General features: G+C 40.5%; 1 protein-coding gene across 2 annotated transcripts in view; it reads right to left on the bottom strand.

Moving 5' to 3' along the window:
• Marchf11 (membrane associated ring-CH-type finger 11) overlaps positions 1 to 24075 on the bottom strand; it is a 101372-nt gene that overhangs the window by 15091 nt on the left and 62206 nt on the right. The window contains exon 3 of one of the 2 annotated variants that reach the window (NM_001101828.1): positions 5045 to 5237. The exons of the other annotated variant lie outside the window; for it this stretch is intronic. Coding sequence (NP_001095298.1) covers positions 5045 to 5237 — 193 coding nt within the window. The remainder of the gene's footprint in view (positions 1 to 5044; positions 5238 to 24075) is intronic. 2 annotated transcript variants of the gene reach the window in all.

Raw genomic sequence — 24075 nt, 5'->3', positions numbered from 1 at the left:
TGAGTCAGGTGTCCTTTTTATAAATGTAGATTTTTCACAATCACAAATAAAATAGATGTGCAGATAATGTGCCTAGCTAGAAATATTTGAAAAGAGTGTAAATCCACTTTTTAAAAGATGGAAACAATAACCAGTGCCTTCCACTATGTCCTGGGAAAGATCAAAACCTGTCTTTCTCAGACATGGATTTGCTACCAACTTATGGTGTTTATTAGAATTTTTTTAAAGTATGTTTTCTAACTCTGTGATATTACACAAGTAAAGATGCATAATTTTGGCAGGAAGGCATTCCAGGATTATTTGTCCTTGTTACCACAAATAATTCTCTTACCAGGGATGCCTATTTAATGACAAAGGGGCTTCTCTTTAAAGAAAGTTGTGGGAATCTCACTAACACAACAGGGCTTTAGTTCGTCACTTCTACAATGTTCACATTAATACCTTCAGTTTTTACTTGCAAGGTAAGAAACCGACTCATTGTCCTTTCATCTCCTAAAATGTCCAAGTGCTCATTAATAAATATCTTCCTCTCCCAACACACCCTCTGGATCACACGGTCAGAGGATTAAAATCTTCCAATCCCTGTAAGAGCAATGTAACAAGCCAAATCTTCTAACAAGTGCCCTGGCCCACTCCCACACTGACTCTTCCTTCCTGGGTTTCTAATCTTTCCTAGTCCAATGTGCAAATCTTCCTTGGAAAAGTCAGCAAAAGCCTATGTTAGTTTATACTTCCGAAGCTACTATCTCTGGGGGTATATCTCAGAGGATTAGGTTGTCCTGTGAATAATGCTAGTCTGAATGACATCCATTTAGGTTCTTGAAAGTGATCCCCAAATACCTTTTCATATTATACTTCCTACAAACAAACACAGGTTGTTCAACAAATATAGCTTGAAATTTTAGTTTATGTATAAACTTTAAAGCATGTCTCTACTTTGTGGCTCTTGGTCTCTCTGGGGCTCTCAACCCAGAGAATGGTCTTTTAGTCTCCTTCACAGTCTTAGTCCTTTTGAACTTCTTGTTACCTTACTCCTTTCTCAGAACTAAGTCCTTTAATTGTTAAAGAACTACAGTCCATCTATTTTGATGAGGAGAAACTTTTATATAGAATATTTACACATTGGCCACTCTGTGGTCTGACTATATGTTAGTCATCAACTACATATGTGTACTTAAATTAATCTAAAGGAGTTTTAACTTAAAAATCTACTTTTTTCATTCTCACTAGACACTTTTTACACATTAAACAGCCAAGCATAGCTATGTGTATGGTACTCAACAGTGCAGATATGGACCATTTTTATATCTATGGAAATTTCTATGTGGCAGGCTGGCTTTCAGTATTTCAACGTAGACCCCTGGGAGAATTTAAAACATTAAAGTAATAACAAGTAATAAGCCAACCCTTAGGAAGAAAATTAATGATTAAAATATCAACAAAAAGTTCAACATTCAATGTATCAGGTAAAGAATTTTCAAATGCTCTCAGTTACGGATGTTTTCTGGGGTAGGGGATGTATTTCTATTGTAGAGGACTGCATTAGCAAGCACAAGGCCATGGATTTATTCCTAGGCCCAGAAAACAGGTTCTACAAACCTTAAAATGTCTCTACAATGATTTGTTTTCTTAAGACTTTCATAAAATAGCTGAATTTTATATTTTCCCCTAGAAGAATCATGTGGGTATTTTTCTGGATTATTTTTAAAAGAACATTCCATTCAAACTGTCAATCTGTTCTGTCTTGTTTAAAAAGCAATCAAGTTTGGAAAGCTGACAAAAAACCCTTCCAATTGCTTCTAAGCCCTCTCTGTGGAGAAATGAAGAGGCCTCCTTCAGTACCAGTAAGGCAGCATCTCTGCTCACACCAGGCATTAGCTATTAGGTTGTTTGCCTGTCACTTCTTCCTCCATGAAATTTCCTTGAGACTTACCCTCCAGGCAGTGTTGGGACAGGGACCACTCCCTGAACCATTGAACTACCATTTGCCTGCCCAGGATGTCACACCCTATTATATTTCCAACTACATGTTTACACACTTAAGTTCTCTGTCAAACTAAGCCACAAATAGTGACAGGGAATCTCCAGGGAATTAGGTTTTGAAATGGCACTGGGAATATATGCACCTCGGTAACTTAGGTGTGTCTTCAGAGATATGGAGGCCAGCAAAAGTTTTTCAAGGGAAAAAAATGAAGGGAGGTGGATAAAATACTTTGAAATAATCTTTGGCCATAGAGGATTAAAAATATAATGATGCCCAAGGGAGACACCAGTTCAAGGTGAGACAAGTAAGGTGTGAGGTTGTGGTGGTCTCTGTACAAAGCTGTGGTTCTACGGTGTTTGGAGACAGTTCTTAGCAAGCACGAGCATGAGATCTCTTCCTCAGTGTTCCAACACTTAATTTGCTTGGTTGATTGATTATTAGGGCTTGACAAGATACCTCATTTTGGTTCTGAAGACCTCTATATCCACATGAGGCCCTGGCCTGCCTGAAGGCAGAAAAACAACTGACCTCACTTTTAATCCTAGTACCTAGACACAGAACATGTCCAATAATTAGGTTGAGCAAACTAAACTCACAATTGTAAATATTGTGAAAAATTGTAACAATCCTTTCTTTTCCAAGTCTTTGTCTTCCACTCAATTGTTTCCAAGGTGTAATCTATGTGATTTTTGTTAGTATGCACTTTTAATTAGGAGACTTTTAAATTAATTTGAAATGTTGGCAGGGGCTGGCTCTGGCATTAATCCAGTTGGCTAATGCATCCTTTGTTATGTTGCTTTCTCAATTTCTTGGGGTAAAAGAACCTGACATTTTCACAGATCTAAAATATACTAATTAATAAGGTTGCCAAAGGAAGTGATGTCTGATCTGAATTGATGTTTTTCCAACTCTGCAAATAGATCACTGAATGAGAGAGTACAGACTGAGGAAGCAAAAGACAACAGAGCGTATTTTCAATATTTATAATACAGATACAAACTTACTCTCTAAAATGTCTCTAGAAAACATGGCAAGTATTTCTGTTTCTAAGAGACTTGATTTTTATAAAATGAGAGAACATTCAAATTTCAAAGGAGGAGCCCAAATATAGCACCGATTTCCCAAAGATTACTAGTTCACATGCCTGTGTTCTTGAAAGCAGAGTTCTAATGGTCTTAATTAAAATGCTGACAGTAATATGTTATAACTTAGCAACACATGCACACTGTGAAGCTCGTGGAAATGCTTTCCTACCTAGGAGGCATCTGGTCCTTCTTAGTTTTACAAAGAGGCAAGGAAAGGCAATCAGACCTTACAGGTTAAATTTTAAGCCAAGTGAGTCATGATGATCATTTGCTGTATTTCACTTTCTTCTTTAAATTTATTTTTGTTGGTACAAAAAAAACACAAAACTTCAGCTATTGGTATACACATAATGCTCATATTAACAAGTAAATAGATCTATCTTCTCCTGAATTTATCCTTTATTTATGGTAAAGACTTTTAAAATCCTTTCCTCCAGGCTAAGGAAGTATACCTTTTTTTTTTAAATAACAGACATCAGGGGATAAACACATTCTCTGAGATGCTTGAGGGATGGAGAACGATTTCATGGCTCCTCTTTATTTACAGCAAGGACCTAGACATTAAATCTCCATCTGCATGGTTACTGTAAGAGTGCTCACATGTGTCTAATTACCCAGGCAAGCTGTACTTAGATTATCAACTTTCATAACAGACAAAGGAGAAATCCTTCATCTCTCATTTTAGGCCTGATGTTTCATCATTTTCTTTCTTCTTAACCTTGCATTCATGACAAGGAAAGAAAGAAAGCAAGGAAAGCCTGGGTGACTGTATTTTAAATGTGTGTAAACTTCCTTTTATAAAAGAACTGGGGATATGGAAATTTCTAGTTAAATTAAGACACTCATATATACAGATATTAATTCAAGTGACTTAGCAACACTTTGGTGTTTCTGACTTATGCACAACATATCCATATCCATTGCCAACTATAATAGGATTCTTTCATAATCATGGTCGTCTTTGTTTTGACTGCCTGGTCAACATTATTTCCATGGGGAGAAAGGCAGAATGGACAGATAAAGCAGAACTACTCATGCAGAAGCTAGGATCAGAAACCAAGTCATCTGATCATGCATGCTGCTTTTGGCCAAGGACCATTGACTCTCTGGCTTCAGTGTTCATCAACACTGCAGACAATATGCACAACACTGACTCCAACTCTACCTCTCAAGACTCAGTAGGTCTGGGTTGAGCCTGGAAATGGGCATTTCTAAGCAGGTAATGAGATGCTACTAGTGCTTTAAATCATGGCCACCTTCCCCTTTGGTTCGATTTTACACCCCAGGAGTCTTTTAGAGCAGGCAAATTCGCCTGGGTGCCCTTCACCAGGTGCTTTTATGACAAGACATTAACTGTCACCATCACAGTGCCTGGAAGAACACGTCACACCAACACATCATTGAATGCTGCATGTTCTGTTGACCAGACAAGTGAACAATGAGCATAACTTTTCTCATGAAGTCTATTTTAGCTACATTTAGGGAAATTAAACAAGGAAAATTGACCCATGTTCTCAACTTTACAAGGGGCCATTTATGTTCCTGAAGGAATCTGAGTTCCAACTATGACGTAGGTTTTTTTAGGGCACAATCATCTCTGAGAAGCCAGGATATTGCTGTTGGCATCGGCCCATGCTTCCTTAGCCTTGGGAAGGGAACTGATGTGTTCTTGCCCCTTAGGCAAGTGACATTCCTAACGTAGCTCATGCCAAGTAATTATTTTCAAACCCCATCTTCTTCTTGGCTGCAAAATATGCCACATTAAATGAACACTGGCTTGTTATTTTTCTCTTCAAACTACACCTAGAAGCAGCCCAGTTGTGGCCACCTTCTCCTCGTTGCCCCAGTAATTAACCAGAAGTGAAGATGATGGACACAGCAACAGTCTGCACATATTAGACACACTGGTAAACGTGGAGATGCTGAAAGAGATGCATTACCGACAGTTTGTGAATATCGAATACTGTGGTCTTACCTATGCACACTAGATCCATAAAACCATACATTCCATAGCAGATTTGGAAAAGGATGTCCTTCCTCTGCCACACTGCATAGGGGCTGAAGGCTGACCAGAGGAGCCAAGTCACACTCGCTATTAAGAACAGGGATCCTAGGATTACAGCGATCATCTGAACTTTCTCAACCAGTGTTATAGAAATGCTCTGCCACTAAAAGAAAAACAGAGGCATGTAAGGAAAAGGTGCTGTGCAGAGTTAAAAAGGAAAAGGGAACATCACATGGTTAGTGTTTCTCGTCATGATGCCATTCCCGTTTCCATGTGACCACCCCCAAATGAGTTTCTCCATTATATGCAGGACATAAAATCACACAAGCAGATAATGATCAACAAATTGCCCTGAACTCTGTTATTTTCACCAGTTCACCATTCTCAGCATTTAATACGGTTTTAGTCCAGATAATAATACTGAGTGTGAATGGCTCGAGAATATTGGGTACCTGGAAATCGCACACCCACATGAAATTCAATCCATTCGGACAGCACACAATGAGGGCTCCTCTACCTCATGCTTTTCCCCCCTTCACATATTTAGTGTTTTTTTTTAAGGGGAAATCCTTTCTTATTCTTGTAGAAGAATGTCAATTGACAAATAAATTATACATGATCATCAGTAAAAACAATCATTGACAGTAATGCCTATTAAAATAATTCTACAGAAACTACAAAACTGTTCTTATCTATGTTCTTATCTGTTAACCTCAAATTCTTAGATGTAACTGGCTCATTATCAGTGGGTAAGCCCTGGGGCACTTTTATCGAGATTTAGAATACCAAAGTGGATCTTAGAAACACATGAAACCATAGTGGCACACAGTATCCAACAAAATGTAAGTTAATATCTTATGTATCAATATTTGATAGGAATGGTAGCTCTCCAGACACCCTTCAGTGGTCCTATTAGTTTGAGGTCAATTAATCATCTTCTGTTATATATGCTTGAGAAATATAGAAGACAAGAACTGATGGTTGAATCATAAGCAATAAAACCACATTCCATAAGCAATGAATAACACAGTACCTGCAGACACTCAGCCTGTGGGGGAAAGCCTGGCTGCTGCCAGGGTGGGCTCATCAAAGAACCTTCCCCCAGGGCGTGCAACCTGATATGTCCATTCAATAAATCTGAGTTTGCTTAACACTCATACTTACCTTAAGTCTGAGCATGCTCTGAATGCACTCACTGAATGTACAGTGACTCCACTCTCACCTGTAATCTCCCTCCATATTCTCCTCCTCCCTCCTCTCCCTCCCCTCCTCCCTCCCTCTCTCACATATACTCCATTAGTGGATAACCAAATAATCAATTTGTAATATTTTAAATCTGAACTTGACCTCCAGTATTCACAGATATATTGTTGAATTCTAAACTCGTCATGGATTAAATGTCAGCATGCATTTAAACTAATACTCTGCAATCATTTACTTAACAAAAGGCAGAACCACCAGTCAGCGATTCTTTAATGTGATAAACACAGTCTTCATTTTAAGGTGAGGTTTCCTTTATTCACTGAAAAATCTGAATAAATAATAAGCTGTTGTGTATTATTTCATCTTTACAAGTGAGCAAGGTTGTATTTCAAGTGTAATTTTGCTTTTCCCGCTAGCTTCCTGATGTAACTAGGACACGTTAACCTGCCTGCTATGTATTTAGTGGTAAAGCTCCTTAAGCTTGTTGTCACTCAACTAATGTGGAGTGTCACTGCCACATGTTCTCCTGTACTGTGGATTTATATTAAAACTTGCTCAAGTTAATAAAGATTAAAAAAACCAAAAACTTGCTGTCTGTACAACACAGAATGCTGGCATGCACTCTAAATGGATGCGGCCATATTTCCGTGTATGATTTTACCCTGTATCAGTCACTTCAGTTAGATAAAAATAAGCCACGAACCAAAGCATAAGTTTTAGAGGTTCCGTTTTTCAGATGGACTCACCGTCATGGCACTGAGCCCACAATTCTCTTGCTGCACAGATTCCTGACCACTGAGGAATACACAAACACAACTGGCTCTAAAGTGAATCACATTTTTAAGTTTACAAGGTGGTGGCGGTGGTGGTGATGGTGGTGGTGGTTGTGGTGTTGGTGGTGTGTGTGTGTGTGTGTGTGTGTCTGTGTGTGTGTGTCTGTGTGTGTGTCTGTGTGTGTCTGTGTGTGTGTGTCTGTGTGTGTCTGTGTGTGTCTGTGTGTGTCTGTGTGGGTGTGTGTGGGTGTGTGTGGGGAGGGTGTTTTGTGTATATGTATTTGATTTTCATCTGGAGGCTCATATTCTAAGTATATAGGATTGAATCACACGACTACTGAGTAATCAAAAATAAGTGAGTGGGATTCAGTGGGAATGTTCTTTTTCAATGGTATAAATTTTCCTCTTGCCAATAGTGTGATAGAAGAATAAACATTTAAATTGAATAGTTTCATGTTAAGTCATTATACTCAGCTTCAATTAGACCTACTCATTGATTTAAGCTTACCTACAAAGATCAGTGGCAAGGTGATGTCTATAGGCACAGTGTGGGTATCTCTAATAGATGTTTGGTTGTGGGAAGACTTTTGCAATACTTTGATATAGCTTGGATGTAGGAGAGAGAGTGGTCACATAGTCTCTGACAGAAGAGTCACCTAACTTTTCTGTAGTCAAGTTTCTAACCCACAAGATATTCCCCTCCTTTGCAGAGAAGAAATGGAGTAATGGAATACTTGTCAGGAGCAAGAAATATGGATGCTTCATCTTTGTTTGATTGAGGCCAAATTTAGGGTGGCTTAACATGTGAATGCCTGTAGTTCTGAATAAATGTGTTTAAGGTCATATTAGTAAGCTAAAGGTAAATAATCTGATTGTGCTGGAATGTGAGGGCTAATTATGGACTATTATTACAGATATTTTCTGTTGCTGGTTATTTTTCAAACTTAGTTTTAAAGAAGGATAAACTGTGTATATTTTACAATTGATCTTCTCAAATTTTCTGGTACCATTCTGTGAGTAAATCAACTTTCTCCACTAACAACACAAACAAATTATCAAGTAAATGGATGTCCTTCATGTGATGATGAACCCTAAATGTAACATCATTTTACTGAAGGCTAGTGGGGACAAACACTGTTGAAGTGAAGATTATAGAATGTAGTCATGGACACTGGGGCTTCCCTTTATAGAGCAACAGCATCTTGGTGATTTCTTCGGCCTCTCTTAACAGCTCCCTCATATTTCTAGCCTTAAGTATAAGAGAAAGGAAGGCTGTCTCATTCCTCTAATAGGGGGAAAATAGCTTTAGCTTCTATGGTAGGAAGTTCAACCAGCATCTCAGAAGTCAGAGACTATTCCTAGTATCAGCTCAATGACACTAGATAGTACAGTAAAAATGAAAAATCATGATTTCTTGAGGCCTGTCATTCCAACTCAGGGTATCTGAGGGCTAAACATCATTGTGTAAAACAATGTGAACTTGAGTTACATTTTTCAATAGTTATTCACAGTTTTCTCCTCTGGAGACACAGGTATACTACTGCATGCCTGAATTCCCTGCACTCAGGAGAAAAGGAAGGAAACTGCCACAAGCCTGAACCAACCTGGTCTCCTGAATAACTCCTGAATAACTATCAATCCATAATGAGATCTTGTCTCAAAAGTTTTTTCCTCCCTCTTTCTTCCTCTTCCCCTCTACATATATTTCTACCCTATCTATCTATCTGTCTCTATCTCTTTCTCCTTGGACATACTATTTCCTGCATGCATGAGAAAGAGAAAGAGATAGAGAGACAGAAACAGAGATAGAGAGAGACAGAGAGATAGACAGAGACAGAGAGATAGACGAGACAGAGAGAAAGAAAGAGTGAGAGACAGAGAGAGACAGAGACAGAGAGGGAGTATGTGAGTTTCATTGAGCTCATGCCATGAATGGAAAGGAAGATTAGTTAAACTGAATATCCAAACTTACTGTTATTTCACTCTATCTACATTTAATTCAAAATCCTGAAAAACTGGTTATATCTGAGCAACTAAACTATTGCTCTTTGAAAATTGGGACCAAGGAGTGCCTCCTTTGGAAGTTTGGCCTCATTGACTGTCATGGAGATAATTTAATGATAAGAACTTACATTCATATAGGACCAATATAACGCCAGTCATCTTACTAAATTATAGGTATCAACTCACTGAATTACCATACAACCCTGTGAGAGAGCTACACTCATCATTTTAAAGATAAGTAAATGTAATCAGAGATGATGGGATGGATTATATTGATTAGCAACTTGACAAGATTTATTATCATTTAAGAGGCAAGCCGCTGGGCCTGACCATGTAGGATTATATTGATTAGGTTAAGTCTCTGGCCATGTCTGTGAGGGATTATGTTAACTGTGATTGGAGGGCCCACCCTGAAGCTATGCTGGAAATCACTATTCCCAGGTCTTGGCTCCTAGCAAAAACAACAAAAACAACAACACACAATGACAACAACAAAAAACCGAACAACAAAACTCCCCCAAAAAACAAAACAAAACAAAAACCCAACCTAACAACACCAACAAAACCTAGTTGAGTACATCTGGTCACTCTCTACTTCTTAACTACAGATGCAATGTGAAGAGCTGCCTCACATATCTGCTATGACATGTATGGTTGTACGGTGTTGGTCAAAATAAACCTTTTCTCCCTTAAGTTGAGGTTGACTGGTATTTTATCATAATTGCAGAAGAAAATAACTACTTTACAAAATTGGTACCAGCAGTTGTTTTTTGCTCTGTTAAACCTGACCCTGAGGATTTTAGGATGCTACAACTATTTTGTGAACAAGATGAGAAAGAATCTGACAGTTTTGGCCTTTAAGACCCTTTGCATGCTAGAACCCGAGTGTACTTGGCTATTCTGGTGTAAGGTTGGAAGACAAGGTTGCTAAAACAAATGTGCCTAGAGGAGGTTCAGTTCATGAGGTTTCAGGAGGAACAAGGACTAGGGGTCAACTGTGTGATATTTTGGCCAAGAATCTGCCTTCAGTCCGTTCATGTCTTAAAAAGAATGAATAAAATTAAATTTAAATATGATGGACTACTCTCTTTGATAGAGGGCATTTCAAAACAGTAAAACATTCAGGTATGAGCATAGCTGGCTACGTTCTATGGCTGTTATGCATTTCTGTAGTTAAACAAAGAACAAAACATTGAGCAGAAAGACATTATTAAGGAGGAAAAGAGCTTTAATAAGTTGAACTATGCAGCCAAGGTACATGTTGAAAAGAAGGCTGTGACTGTTGAAGCAAAATATTCTGATCTGCACTGAGACAGCAGGATCTGTGTCACAGAGCAGACATTCACCAACCAATCAGAGCTAGAGAAGATCCCTGGCCTACCAAAGGAACTGAGCTCCTAGGCAAAGTGTTTCTCCATGATTGGCACCGAGAAGCTTAAACATCTGTGGTCCATTAGGGCCAGGCTGCATGTCAAACTCATGGAATTCAACAGCAGCAACAAGGTGATACAATATTGGCAGATGTGAAACATACAACATTGAGGGAATCATGGAGAGCAGGTAAGGCAATGTGTGATAGGGTCAGAAGTTGGTGCAAGGAGGCCTTAGAGGCTCTTACGCAAAGTTGTGGAGATGAAATCTAAACTTCAGTGGAGACCCTAGGAAGATGAAGACGTCAGAACCAAGAGGTATCTGTTGAGGAAAGGTTCATGAAGTAGAACAAAGTCACAGCAGAGGTTCTGTGTTTTGCTGGCAATAGAGCTGAAGAGTGGGGCTACCGAATACTTCTGGGACTGATGACTCTATGGAAGGCATCATATGCTAAAACTGGAGACACGTGATTTAGTGTTTGTCTCGCAGGGTTTCAATCTTACTTTTACTCCCATTATTACTTGGTATGCCTTCATCCTTCCCATTTGGAAACTCTATGCTATTGCACATAAGAAATATGTAATAACTCATTTTGTATTTCATAATTAAAGGATTGCCTTGTATATAAGATGAGATTTGGACTTTGGATTTGTAAACAATATTAGAAGTGATAAAGACTGCAATAGCCTTTAAAATTAGACTGACTGTGTTTCTGCCTTATAACATGTGCCATGAGCCACAAGGTTAGAAAGTTCTGACTTCAGGATGATGTATTTGGATGTTGGCAAGTAGGGGTAGTCCCGAGTATTAATGAGGCAAACTTCTAGACTGAATAATGAGTAATTATCTTAATTAGGTTAATTGAAGTCTGAAGATCCAGCCATAAAGTGGGAAAAAGCATTCACTTGCCCTAAGTCCTGGGCTGCATAAACTGGAAAACTGTGTCTGACCTTGACCATTCATTCATGATTCCCTACCACCTCATTGTGCACGTAACATAACCAGCTCCTTCCAACTCTTGATGCCAGGATTATACCCCTGAATTTTGAACCAAAACAAACAAACAAGCAACAAGAAAACCTTTTTATCCCTATAGCCAGGACAGTAAGCTTAACAGTTTGCCCAAGCTCATCTCATTTGGGACTTATATTGTGGTCATATTGTTAACATACTAGATCTTACAATTCTAGTGAGCTTTAATGACAATGTCATATATCCTCTTCTATGTACCCCTATGCCATGATTCCGATGATGCTCCAACCCTGGGCCCTATGGTCTGTTAAAAGAGGACTCTACCTGGACTTGCAGCTGAACACTAAGCTCCCACAACCAGTTCTGGGTAATCCTAGGTCCACTTTCCAAAGGGAAGAAGGACTGAGCCTGTAAATACCATCAAAAAGGGCTTTTCAGTTTTCAGGTCACTGTGCTTGGCACACAGTTGCTATAGAATTTAAGAGAAAGTGATCAAGGGAGATCAAAAGGAAGAGAAGGAAGGGATGGGGGAGGAAGGGAAGGAGATGAACCTCTCTCTGTTCATTTTATTTCTCTCTCGGGTATCATTTATTACTTTGGGCACTGAGCATGTTCCTTCTCCCTCTCATGGATGCTCTCATTCCTCCCAACTGGGCTCTAAAGCCACCTCAATTACACAAACCACCCTGTCTTCCTTTCTTGTTCTCCCTCTTCTGAAGCTGGCTCTTCTTCCCTGGCCCTCGAATCCACTGTTTATACATCTGCTTAGTGCTCATTACTTTCTCACTTGGATCACAGGCAGCACTGCGGTCTCTACATTTTGCACAGATGCTTGAAGTTGAAACTTACCCCTTTATACTCACCACACTGCTGACCCCACCCATCAGTGCCTGGAAATGTGGGAGACTAAGAGTGGCTTCTGCCATCCGTGGAACTGCCAAGTGGCCATTCTTTTCACATCTGTCATTAAGGTCCCTGCTCTGGCCAAACCACCAGTCAAGTCGAGATCTGTCCCCCAATACCTAAATTATTTCTGAATCGCCCTCTCTGCTTCCTGCATCCTGCTCTCATCCTTCTTCTACTTGTTTAAGCAGCCATGGCCTGAGCATGCTGTTCTTCCTGGAAGAACAACACTGACACAATCACACCTACCACACAAAGGCTGAGAGAAAGAAAACCAGTAGCAGCCAGGGCTCTCAGCTAATGCCAGCTAAGACTGGCATGAGCTTGCTCAGGAGCATCCATGGGTGCTTCTTGAACCTGGAAATTACAGCTTCTGAGATACAGACACAAAAGTCAGATAATCTCAGGGACTTGAATCACTCTAATTTGAACTAATTTAGAAAAAGATTCAACTTACCTCATAAAGTACATCTCCTCTGAACATGAACTCTTTTAGAAGTGCTTTTGTCTGTTCCAAAAAAGATACAGACAATGCACGTGGTCAAGATTAGCAGCACTGTGTGAGGGTCCGTGCCAGTCCCTCTTCACAGAAAATGTTAATATCTCTGAAACCATAATGATGGCAGTCTTACAAAAAGATTATTACTGATTAACTTGGGTTTATTACTGCCTACAGAGAAGACAAGATACAGAGAAAAGTCTAGGAGTTTTCTATAAAACATGTCAGGAGACCAAGCCAAAACAAGATCTAAAGTTTCTGGGTAAATCACTTCCAACCAGTAAGACACACCACTTGGATATCCAGGAAATCAGCTAAGAGATGTGATGATCTTCATCCTGCTATCCAAAAGAGTTAGAACATTTTCTAAGTTAAGAGCCCAGTTTGCTCCTAGAAAATAACATGTGCTAAGAGGACGCCAGCCTGAACTTAAGTGGTGTTTTGTTTGGTGAGCATTAAATCACTGAGCCCAAAGTACTGCATGGTATTTGTTTTTACAAGGGAGGCCAGATAGGAATCATGAGCTAATGGGTCTGTAGTAAGATGATAGGTGGGATTACTCACCAGGGATACCCAAGAGAACATCTGTCCTGAGGAGTGTCCTCATCAGAAAGAAATGAATTTAAATACAATCTATGTCCAATCATCTTTAGATAATGTTTAGATTGTAGTCCTAGAGTTAGTTAGGATTGGGAAAATGGACAAAAACGTTGCTACTGAGAAATCAGAATGACAAGAAAATAAAAGATTCCCTCAGTTATAGGTCTGTTCTTAATAGCGTGGTTTTGTCAGCTGCAAGATTAAAATGGCTTCATAGTTTGGACTGGGGCTTCTTTGCTAAAAAGTCATCTTCATAAACTTTTTTAGAGCTGAGATAAAAATCAGAGAAAAGAAAGCTGAAACTTAAGCAACCTCTAGAAATCATCAGAAAATAGAACCATGTGTTTGGAAAAGTTAACAACAACTTAGAGAATGAAAGAGGGTTTGAAATCACTGACTCTATGCCAATCAACTTCATACTATAGAGGAAATAGATAGGTAGCATAGAAAAGAAAATCACTTTCTTAAAACTGACTTGTGAAGAAACGGAGCACATAAATAGCTCTTTAGGTTATAGAGTCCAGGCTACCCTTTGTACCTGCCGTGCCTCTCACACTGACTTCCCCATCCAGATCATCCTGTCTTAGTGTCTTGGGCACTATTGTCTTCATACCCAGCTATGAACCAAAGTGTTAAAACATGACTTACACTAAATGTATTACAAAGAAATAATTACAAAGAAATTAAAGACTCAAGTAATTAAGACTATAAATTAAGATGTACTGTTGTTCAGTAAGCCATTCTCTCCAAACTTAAATTCTAGATAAGAAAGAATCAAAATATCATCAGGAAAGCTGTTTCCTTGCTATTGTTCATATATTTACAGGAAAGGTCACTCATTTAAATTATCTTCTGTCAGGTGGTGCCAATCATTCCAATGTTTATTCTCTTGGCTGACAAAAGCAAACTTCCACATCACTGATCGGGCTGAAATTTCTACAAAAATCAGATAGAAAATCTCTGAGCCCACTGTCTCTATGAGAACAGTCTTCACTGTCATCTCCTGGTTACTGGAAAATCACATAGTTGACTGACACTATACTGACCATAAACTGTCACTTCATTTAAGTAAAGTATCTAGACCTAAATCATGTAAACAAAACAACAACAACAACACAACAAAACCAAGCAAAACCTAAACAGGGTAATGGGTAGCTTCTCAAGTATTTCAGCATATATGAGGGCTCCAAGTTATTGGATAAAATCCAGACAGTCAATGAAACAGTTTCTTCTAAATACCTGGAAATCTCACAGCAGGACACATCGGGAATCTGGTTCAGGTCCATGTGAAGTAGCAGATGGGACACACAATATAGGTCATGGAAAAAGAGATCTGTCAACCTGAAAAGTTCTAAATTCAACTCTAGACGAAAGGCATCAATGTGAGGTGAAGATTTGGTTATGAAACGAGTCAAGGCAAATGGAGAACTTGGACTTGGAGCAGAGACAAGTGATATCCAGAGAAATATATGTGACTGGCCAGAGCCCAGGACATTCATTGCAGGAGTCAAAGTTTGAGTCTTTTCAGAGTAGTGTCTATCGCTTCTTGGCCTTTTGACTAAGATCAAGTGCAGAGAAGTGTCTACCTGAGTTCCTCCCAAGGGAACTGGACCTTCCTTTACAGGCCCATTATTTAAGAACAGTCTATGACCATAGACTTGGGAGCTTGCTTGAGAAAAAGCTTTTGCATTCCTCTATTAATTCCTTCCTAATTCCTCAAGAGCTATCCACATCTCGCTTCTCTCACTTGATTGTTCCAATCTTTTATGGATTTTCATACACTGCACAAGATGCTATTGAGATAAATATACATGTATCTCATGTATTCAGTTGTTGAAACTTCATGCTACTTTGTCTCTCCTTAATTTTTTATAACAAAATAGGACCTATTAGATAAATGTTCCTTGTGTACAAACTGCCTAATGTCACTGACCTCAGTGACTTAATTTTGTCACACATGATTTATAGGTATACAGCAGTGCCTAATGTATGTTTATCTAGCTACTCCTCTAAATAGTGAGTGCACTGTGTTTACATGCTGGGCACCGGGAACCTAAGTAAAAGAGTGTGAGACTATAGACATGCTGAATTATTCTCTCCACAGAGATGTAAGAACTGTCCTTGCTAAAGGAGAGTATGAAAAGATTTTCAGGCTTTTCAAGTTTGCCTTTCACAGAATTTCCATTGCTGACAGCTGCATTATCATCTCAGTTAATGCAGAACATGCATTGAGTGTTCTAATAGTGGGCAGAACGGCGACCTTGGTAACACGGGATGATAGCAAAAGGCAGGGATCAAAATGTGGAGATTTTACCATTTTGTCCCTTGCCTATAGATAGGAAGGTACCATGTGTGTGAAACAAAGATGAGTCTAAGAAGTGGCCCTGCTACTTCATCTCATAAAGATCACAGTGGTATTCCCTGTAAATGGCATTTGATACTAGCTATTGGTATAGTTTGGATATGGTTTTCATGTGCTGAAAATTTGGTCCTCGCTGTGAAAATGCTGGAAGATAGTATGCCTTTAAGATAACAACTGAACTATGCATAATAATGTATTTAGGAATATATATATATATATATATATATATATATAATATATGTGCAAACATGTATGTATGTAACAAAAATTAATGAAAAAAGAGGCTGTGAATTTGAAGGAGAGTAAGAATGGGTCCATGAAAGGGTGGGAGGGAGGAAAGGGAAAGGGAAAAATGATCTAATTATATTATAATCTCAAAAGATAATTAGTGTTTTGAAGCGGAAGAAAACAGAAGGAGATCCATTCATTCCCAGAGGAGTGATACATGTCCTATTGGGATGGTTCTCCTGAGTGAGGGTAGGTATAAGAGTAAGCCCTCTTGGACCCAGGGGAGGGGGAAGGACCCTCGCAATCCCCAGGGAGTCTATAAGGGTAATTATACCTGAAATTCCTAACACTGAGCGATGTGAGTCTGAAGAGGCTACCTCCTATAGCCAGACAGGACCCTCAGTAGAGGGAAAAGGACTGCAACCCACTCACAAAGCCTTCAATCTAAAACATGTCTGCTTATAGGATATTCACGGACAAAGATAGAGCACAGTCTAAGGGAATGATCAACCAATGACTTCTCCAAATTGAGACCCATCTCATGGGTGAGAACCAATTCTTGACACTAATAATGATACTCTGTTATGCTTACAGGTAGGAGCCTAGCGTAACTGTCCTCTGAGAGTCCCGCACCCTCAGCAGACAATGGGAAGTGAAGCAGAGACTTGCAGCTGAACATTAATTAGACGGAGTTCGGGGAGTCTTGTAGAAGAGTTGAGGGAAGGATTGAGGCACCGGAAGAGGATAGGGACTCCACAGGAAAACCAACACAGACGACTGACCTGAACTTTGAGGGCTTCCAGAGACTGACCCACCAGCTAAAGAGTTAGTATGGGCTAGACCTAGGTCCCCTGCATATATGTAACAAATTTCCTTGGTCTTCATGCAGGACCCCTAACAACTGGAGTGGGAGCTGTCCTTTAATCTGTTTTCTGTCTGTGGATACAATTCTCCTAACTAGGTTGCCTTCCCTGGCCTCAGTGGGGAAGGAAGCACCTAGTCCCACAGAGACTTCATGTGCCAGGGTGGGGTGATACCTGAAGGGTGCCCCTCCTTCCCAGAGGAGAAGTGGAGGGGGAAATGAGGGGAGAAACTGGGTGGACGGATTGGAAGGAGATGAGGGCTGTGTATTAGGATATAAAATGAATAAATGAATGAATGATGAATGAGAGTGAGCCAGGCCCCAGAGTCTCTGCAGCTTCCTGTTTTGTCATGTGATCTCCTCTGCAAAGGCTCCTGACTAGTGATTCTATTTACCTTGAGTGCCTCTCCAGAGGATGAGTAGACAAGGCTACCTGATCTTGAGCCTCAACCTCCAAAACAATAAGCTCAATGTTTTCTTTGTAAAGTGCCCAACCTCATGCACTTTGTTATATCAAGTAAGTAAATAAATGGGAACTAAGACTTAAGACAGTTGTCTAAGGAAAAAACTACACATCTTAATGAGTTGTTCTCCTTCTCTATTTAAAATAGAGTCCTTGAGATTGAAGACCACGAAGAGCAGGAGTCACAGAGAGAGACACAATCCATGAAACTGAATGCTGATCCTGTAGCATCTACTATCCGGAACAGGAATTTGCATATATATGTAAATGTATATATATATATATATATGTATAGTATGTGTGTATTGTATAGTATGTGTGTACATGTATATGTATATGTATATGTATATGTATATGTATATGTATATGTATATGTAATGTACATATTCAATGTTTATTTACTGGATGCTAGGCATGTGTGATATGCATAAAAATCACTAATTTTGGGAAAAACTCCTATTCTTATGAGGTCAAGATATACTTATGGAAAAGGTGAATACAATGCTTTGTGGGTGGATCCATTTCATTCACTGTGGAAATTATGGGAAGCTTACAGATCATGTAACCTTGAGTCAAGCTTAGCAGGATGAGTAAGAGACAGTTAGGTAAACAAACTGATGTAGACTTGTGAGAAAGGAAGAACCATATGGAAAGGAGCTTAGCAGGATGAGTAAGAGACAGTTAGGTAAAGAAACTGATGTAGACTTGTGAGAAAGGAAGAACCATATGGAAAGAAGACATTTCTGGGGAAACGTTATGATTTTTCTTGTCAGAAAGTAGGAATGGAGTGGGAAAGTGCTAGGAGGTTTCCACTATCAAGTAGAGAGCTTGACTCTTTGCCACAAAGCACTGACCATTGCATAAGTATAAGAAAGATGCCTCTGGATGTGGTGACTCAGAGATGGTCTCCTGCTTAGCTTCTTCTGTTTTCCAAGGACGAGCAAAAGTACAGCACCCCAGTCCATGTGCTCTTCTGTCCTGTGGATCTTACAACCATGCAGTAGCAATCATTTCCCTACCCCTCTTGGGAAGAGGACACATTTGACCAAGAGCGCATGGCAGAAAAGACCGAGTGTCTACCCCCCAAAACGGCTGTCCTTCTGTAACCAAGGTAACTTTCCTGGCATTTGGAAGTCACAGCAGTTAACAATTCTTGCCTTCGCTGAAGTTACCTGGGGAGGGTCTGGGTAAGTGGAAGTGTCACTGTGTACGAAGGATCTTCTTGGTATTAGCCATACGTCTGGAAACAAATTCTCTGCATCCAAGACACACAATAGACACTGTGCTGGCCACAGACATGTAAACTTTTCAGACCTCAAAATGAAGTGCAAGAGGAAGATGGTTGCTGAGAGATTTAAGCGTCAAGTCAGGTCTTCTTCCCAGCGGGAACACACTGGGTTCCATGGAGTTCTTACCACTCCACCAGTGAATTTGAGCTGCACAGTTCCTCAACCCCACCCCCTTCTTTGCTTTTATAGGAGATCCCAATTCATAACTTTTGATTCACAATTTCCTTGGTACCAAGGAGTTTACTAACTTACTACTTAACCTGATTTTTCTTCCCCATCTCCTTTTACCCATACCTTAGCAATTCTATAACAATAAAAACAAAACAAACCTCTTAAAAGCAGTAGAGATGCTTCATGGATGACAGAAGTGTTTAAAATAGACGGTGGCTACACCAGCCTATAAATGACAGAGACCCACACAAACGGAGGTACGCAAGTTATATCTGATAAAACAGTTTCAGAGTCTGAAATAAATGTATGTCCTTAAAATAGAAAAACATGTGAAATTTTCAACTTACTAACCTAGTTGGTGTGTGCTATGTTCTACTGCAAAATATTTGAAGTACACTTAGTCTCCTGGCAGAAACTGAAGAAAAGAACCATTGGCCTAAGCACAGTGCATTCTGCTTCTGTCTTGGCAGATTGGAACTATGGGTTGGATTGGAATCTAAGGTTCCCTCCCCTCTTGCTGAATGACTTTGAGCACGAAGGACCTTATTTTGCTCACGATTAGAATGGAATAATAGTAGAGACTTGAGTGTGGTTCAGTGATAGAGCTCTTACATAGCATTCATAAAACCTAGACTTCAATTCTGATACTACAAAAAGAAAAAAAAACATATAAAACAAAAGAGCAACATATTTCATATGGTTGTAGTAAAGGAGAGGTAAAATCTCTCTCTCCTGTGTCTCTCTCTGTCTCTCTGTCTCTGTCTCTCTCTCTCCTCTCTTTCTCTCTCTCACACACACACACACGCACCCCACACACACACACACACGCACACACGCACACACACACAGAAGCAGGGGCTGCATTTAGCTACACTTGGTTCCATACTACACCTCTGGAAAAATGGAAATTCCTGAGCCCTGTTTCTAGATAATATCTGGTAAAGAGTAATAACTGTTAGGCCTGGTGATGGCCACACCATCCAGCTTCCAGGTAGACCTCAATCTACATTCCATTCGCTGATATCATATGACTTGTAGTTGAACCCAAGGAAGTACCCTTCACTAACACAAACACTGAAACCTCCCATGTGTAAAAAGGCAACTCATTGCTCCCCCATAAGGAGGGGAAGAAGAAGTGAAGAAGACACATAAACACAGGGAAGTACGTGTGATGTAGAGTTTTAAAACATTAGAAGGTATAATGGCTAGTTTTGGGTTAACTTAACACAAGCTCAAGTTATTAGGAAGAAATGGTGCATGGTGGTAGGTAGATGGTGGTAAGTAAGTGGTGGTAGGTGAGTGGTGGTAGGTGAGTGGTGGTAGGTGAGTGGTGTAGGTGAGTGGTGGTAGGTGAGTGGTGGTAGGTGAGTGGTGGTAGGTGAGTGGTGGTAGGTGAGTGGTGGTAGGTGAGTGGTGGTAGGTGAGTGGTGGTAGGTGAGTGGTGTAGGTGAGTGGTGGTAGGTGAGTGGTGTAGGTGAGTGGTGGTAGGTGAGTGGTGGTAGGTGAGTGGTGGTAGGTGAGTGGTGGTAGGTGAGTGGTGGTAGGTGAGTGGTGGTAGGTGAGTGGTGGTAGGTGAGTGGTGGTAGGTGAGTGGTGGTAGGTGAGTGGTGGTAGGTGAGTGGTGGTAGGTGAGTGGTGGTAGGTGAGTGGTGTGGTAAGAGAAAGGTAGTAAGCAGGTGGTGGTAGGTAGGTAGGTGGTTGGCTCTGCTCTGCCCCATTTAAAACACACCTGAGGCCATGGGACTCCAAAGGAGCCACCTCAACAGTAAAAGTACAGTCAACAAGATGGTTTTAATATTGGTTTCCATGGCATCAGCAGCAGGATGAAATATCTTCTTGTAATTGCCATTGCCACAGGATTATCCATCCCCATGCCTGACCCCATAGCATCATAAACTCTTTGAGCAGGGACAATAACTTATCAGTGCTGAGACCTTGTAACTTCATACCCTGATACGGAATAGCATCAGAACTTAGGTACCCTCGGTCAGGGAGGGAAGTTTAGTTTCGTCTTACTTGCTTTCCTTGAGGACCTGACTTTGACAGCGTGAAAGTATCTCCAGAGTCACTCTAGCTCCTAACCCCCTCTCTCAGATGAGCATGTATTGCCTGGGCTCTACCCAACAGCCCATTTTTACTCAACAGTTGTCTTTGGTTGACATTTCTAGAAATGATGATACCACCATCAACAAAGACTTTTTACCTTGTGACACACAAGACAGACCTCTCAGCAAAACCATACTATCAAGAATACCAAGTGTAAGAAACTCCTTCCTTGTCTGCCACAAATTAGGACTATAACAAGTACTGAATCCTGACCATAGTTCTGGGTGAACTTAAAATGCATTTGCTCCATTCTATCTGTAGCTCTTTCCTGTCAACACCAGGGAGCTGGCAGTGACAGAAAGCACCTGCATCATCAACATCAAAGTTGGCTTCAGGAGAGCCCCTAAGTCAGGACTTGGGCTGCAAGTGAGGGAGTAGTGTATTATTTCTTGGGAAAGCTTTGCTTATCTTGAAAAACACTCCAAAGTAATGAACTTTACAGAACAAAATGAATATGAAGCCCTCTGCCTGGTAACTGGCTCTTTAACAGTCTATTAAGCAGGAATTTATCCATCCACAGATGTGGGGGCATGCTCTGTGAAATGCCCCTCTGCTTAGATGCTTGGAGAAAAGGGCCCAGAACAAATGAGTGGTTTGGCTATGAGAGGGAGGCTTGAAGGGAGCACTGTTGATCTTTTTCTGAAAAACAGGTCACCCTATTATTGGTTTTCAGTAAGTTATGTCCCCATTAAAGGACAATTTGCTCTCCAACAAACTTCTTTGAGGAAAAAAAGAAGCCACGCTTTGAAGACTGAGGTTGCAGTGATAATAGCAAAATCAGACTACCTTTAAATTGGAAACACGGATGCACTGTGGCATAGAGGCAACAATCTTGAATGTGACGGTTCTTTCCTGCACCCTCCATGGAAAGCCAGAGCTTCTGGGCATTTCAGAGCCAAGAGAATGGAGGGGGAAGGCAGGTGCTTGTTTGCAGTTGTCAGTGAATGATCTTGGAGGCATGGACTATGGCTTCTGCCCTGAGAGGAAGGGAGCAGAGTGACTGGGTAAGAACTGCTGCCAGGGTAGGAACAAGTGCCAGGTAGAGAGTGGGATGAGGGGGCAGAAGAAGGGCCAGCTGTGTTCATCCAAGAAACTGCTGTGACAACCCAGGGGGGCTGCAAAGCAAGATTCACTGAGCATAGAGGCCACAGCCCACAGTGTTCTCTGGAAATCTCCTTCTTCTTGCACTCCAAGGACACCCAACACAACACAAGGATAGGATTTTTCCAGTGAGCTGAGTCACCTGAGAAAGCCACAGAGTATTTTCTCCCTGCAACTCTGGAAGCCAAGCTGTACTCAGAGAGGACATCATGGAGACAGTATTTGTAAAATGTGCCTGCAGACATCTGTGAGCATACACATAGACCCCCGACACACACACACACACACACACACACACACACACGCTCGCATTCATGCACACGCGCACACACACACACTCATGCTCATGCTTACTCAGGCATGTACAGATATAGTTACTCGCCTGTCTTCCTCACCTGCTGTGGAGAAAGGAGCAAGCCCCGATAACATTTCTAACTCTCCCTTTTCTATTTAACCTTGGGAATGTGCTTGACCATCAGAGCCTCCATGGCCTAGCTGAAAAGAAATGAAGATAAGAATTCCGACCTCGCTGCTCTGCTCTGAGCATCTGTGACACAAATATGAGTGCCTAGTCTCTGCTCCCATTGCCTGACATGCTCTTAAAGCCACTGTGTTCTCTGGAATCACATGTCTCTGTATATTGATAAGAAGACTGAGGGCTGGGAGTTCTTGAGTAGCCTCAAATAGAACTGCCTCCAGGGGAACAAACCATGTGGTTAGGGGACTGAGAAGAACTCCTTAAGTTCAACAATCTAACACAGCATCTGATTTCAGATCTCACATGTGCATGTGAGCAATATGACCATTGGATGAGAAATGGGACAAACTCACACATCAGATCCTAGAGTCAGACTATGTAAGGGGATGGTATCCTTCCCAATCCGGCCCGTAGATCTTCAGTGGGGAAAAGGAACTGAAAGCTGACCTAACCATGAAGCAGAAGTGAAATACTTAATATTCTCCCCATAAAGATACTTCTAGTAAAATCTAATATAGAGAGAGAACTGTGGAGTGGTTCTGACTTTGTACCCTGTATCTTGACTTTTTTTTTATCTTTTTCACTGACTATTCCTGAGTCGTATTTGATATACCACTAAGCAAAAGTAGTTATGGTGTTTTCCTGAGATCATAAGCCATTCTAGCAAATTCCTGAAATTGCAGTTTGATAGAGAGTTTGGAAACCTCTTCTATGGCGTCCAGAGACACAAGAGAGAATTTAACTTTTATTTTAGACTGAAAACTGACAGCCAAGGTGGGTACTGTCTTATAGGCCTGATCCTTAATCTGATCAGATTTAATTCATGAAAGTCAATTCAGATAGTGTCCGGATTGAATTAAGCCATGGGGTAGCCAGTCCATGTCTACAGAGAAACAAAGAAGCACTGGATGTAGGAAAACACTCCTCGAGTGTCAGCAGTAAAGAACACAGAGAAGAAACAGTGGACTTTTAAATGTAGTGTCTGTATTAGTCATCTTTGTCACTATTGCAAAACAGTTGAGGCAACTGTCTTACAAAGAAGAAGACAACATTTTTACTTATGATTAAAGAGGCCCAGTCTATGATCAGATGGACCTGTTACTTTTAGATGTCAGATAAAGGTACAGGTCTGCAAAGAGGAGCAGGAAGTGGGGCAAGAAATGAAGCATGACATTTTCTGGACAGGAAGCAAAACCAAAACCAACTAAACAGAGAAGGAGGAAGCAATCAAGCTTCCATGGTCCCCTTAAAGAACACACTCTCCAATGACAAGACACCCTTCACCTGGGCTCCACATCTAACCTGACAGTGCTACTATAGAGACAAACCTTAACAGGGGTTTAACATAATGAATGAAAGATAATCAACATCAAAACTGCAGCATTCTGTACCTATCCACAAAGTTCCATGTCCAATTCACAGCTCAGAATGTAATGATCTCATCCTTAAGAGTTGCCAAAGTCTTATTTGTCCCAACCTTGCTCAGCAACCAAAATCTCCTTGAGAGGATTCAAAGCAAATTCAACTGTGGGCCTTTTCAGAAAGCATAAAAGGAGTGTGTGTGTATGTGTGTGTGTGTGTGTGTGTGTGTGTGTGTGTGTGTGTGTGTGTGTGTG

This window comes from Rattus norvegicus, chromosome 2, assembly GCF_036323735.1.
Source record: "Rattus norvegicus strain BN/NHsdMcwi chromosome 2, GRCr8, whole genome shotgun sequence".
NCBI lineage: Eukaryota > Metazoa > Chordata > Mammalia > Rodentia > Muridae > Rattus > Rattus norvegicus.
This window is presented reverse-complemented; position numbering and strand designations above follow the sequence as displayed.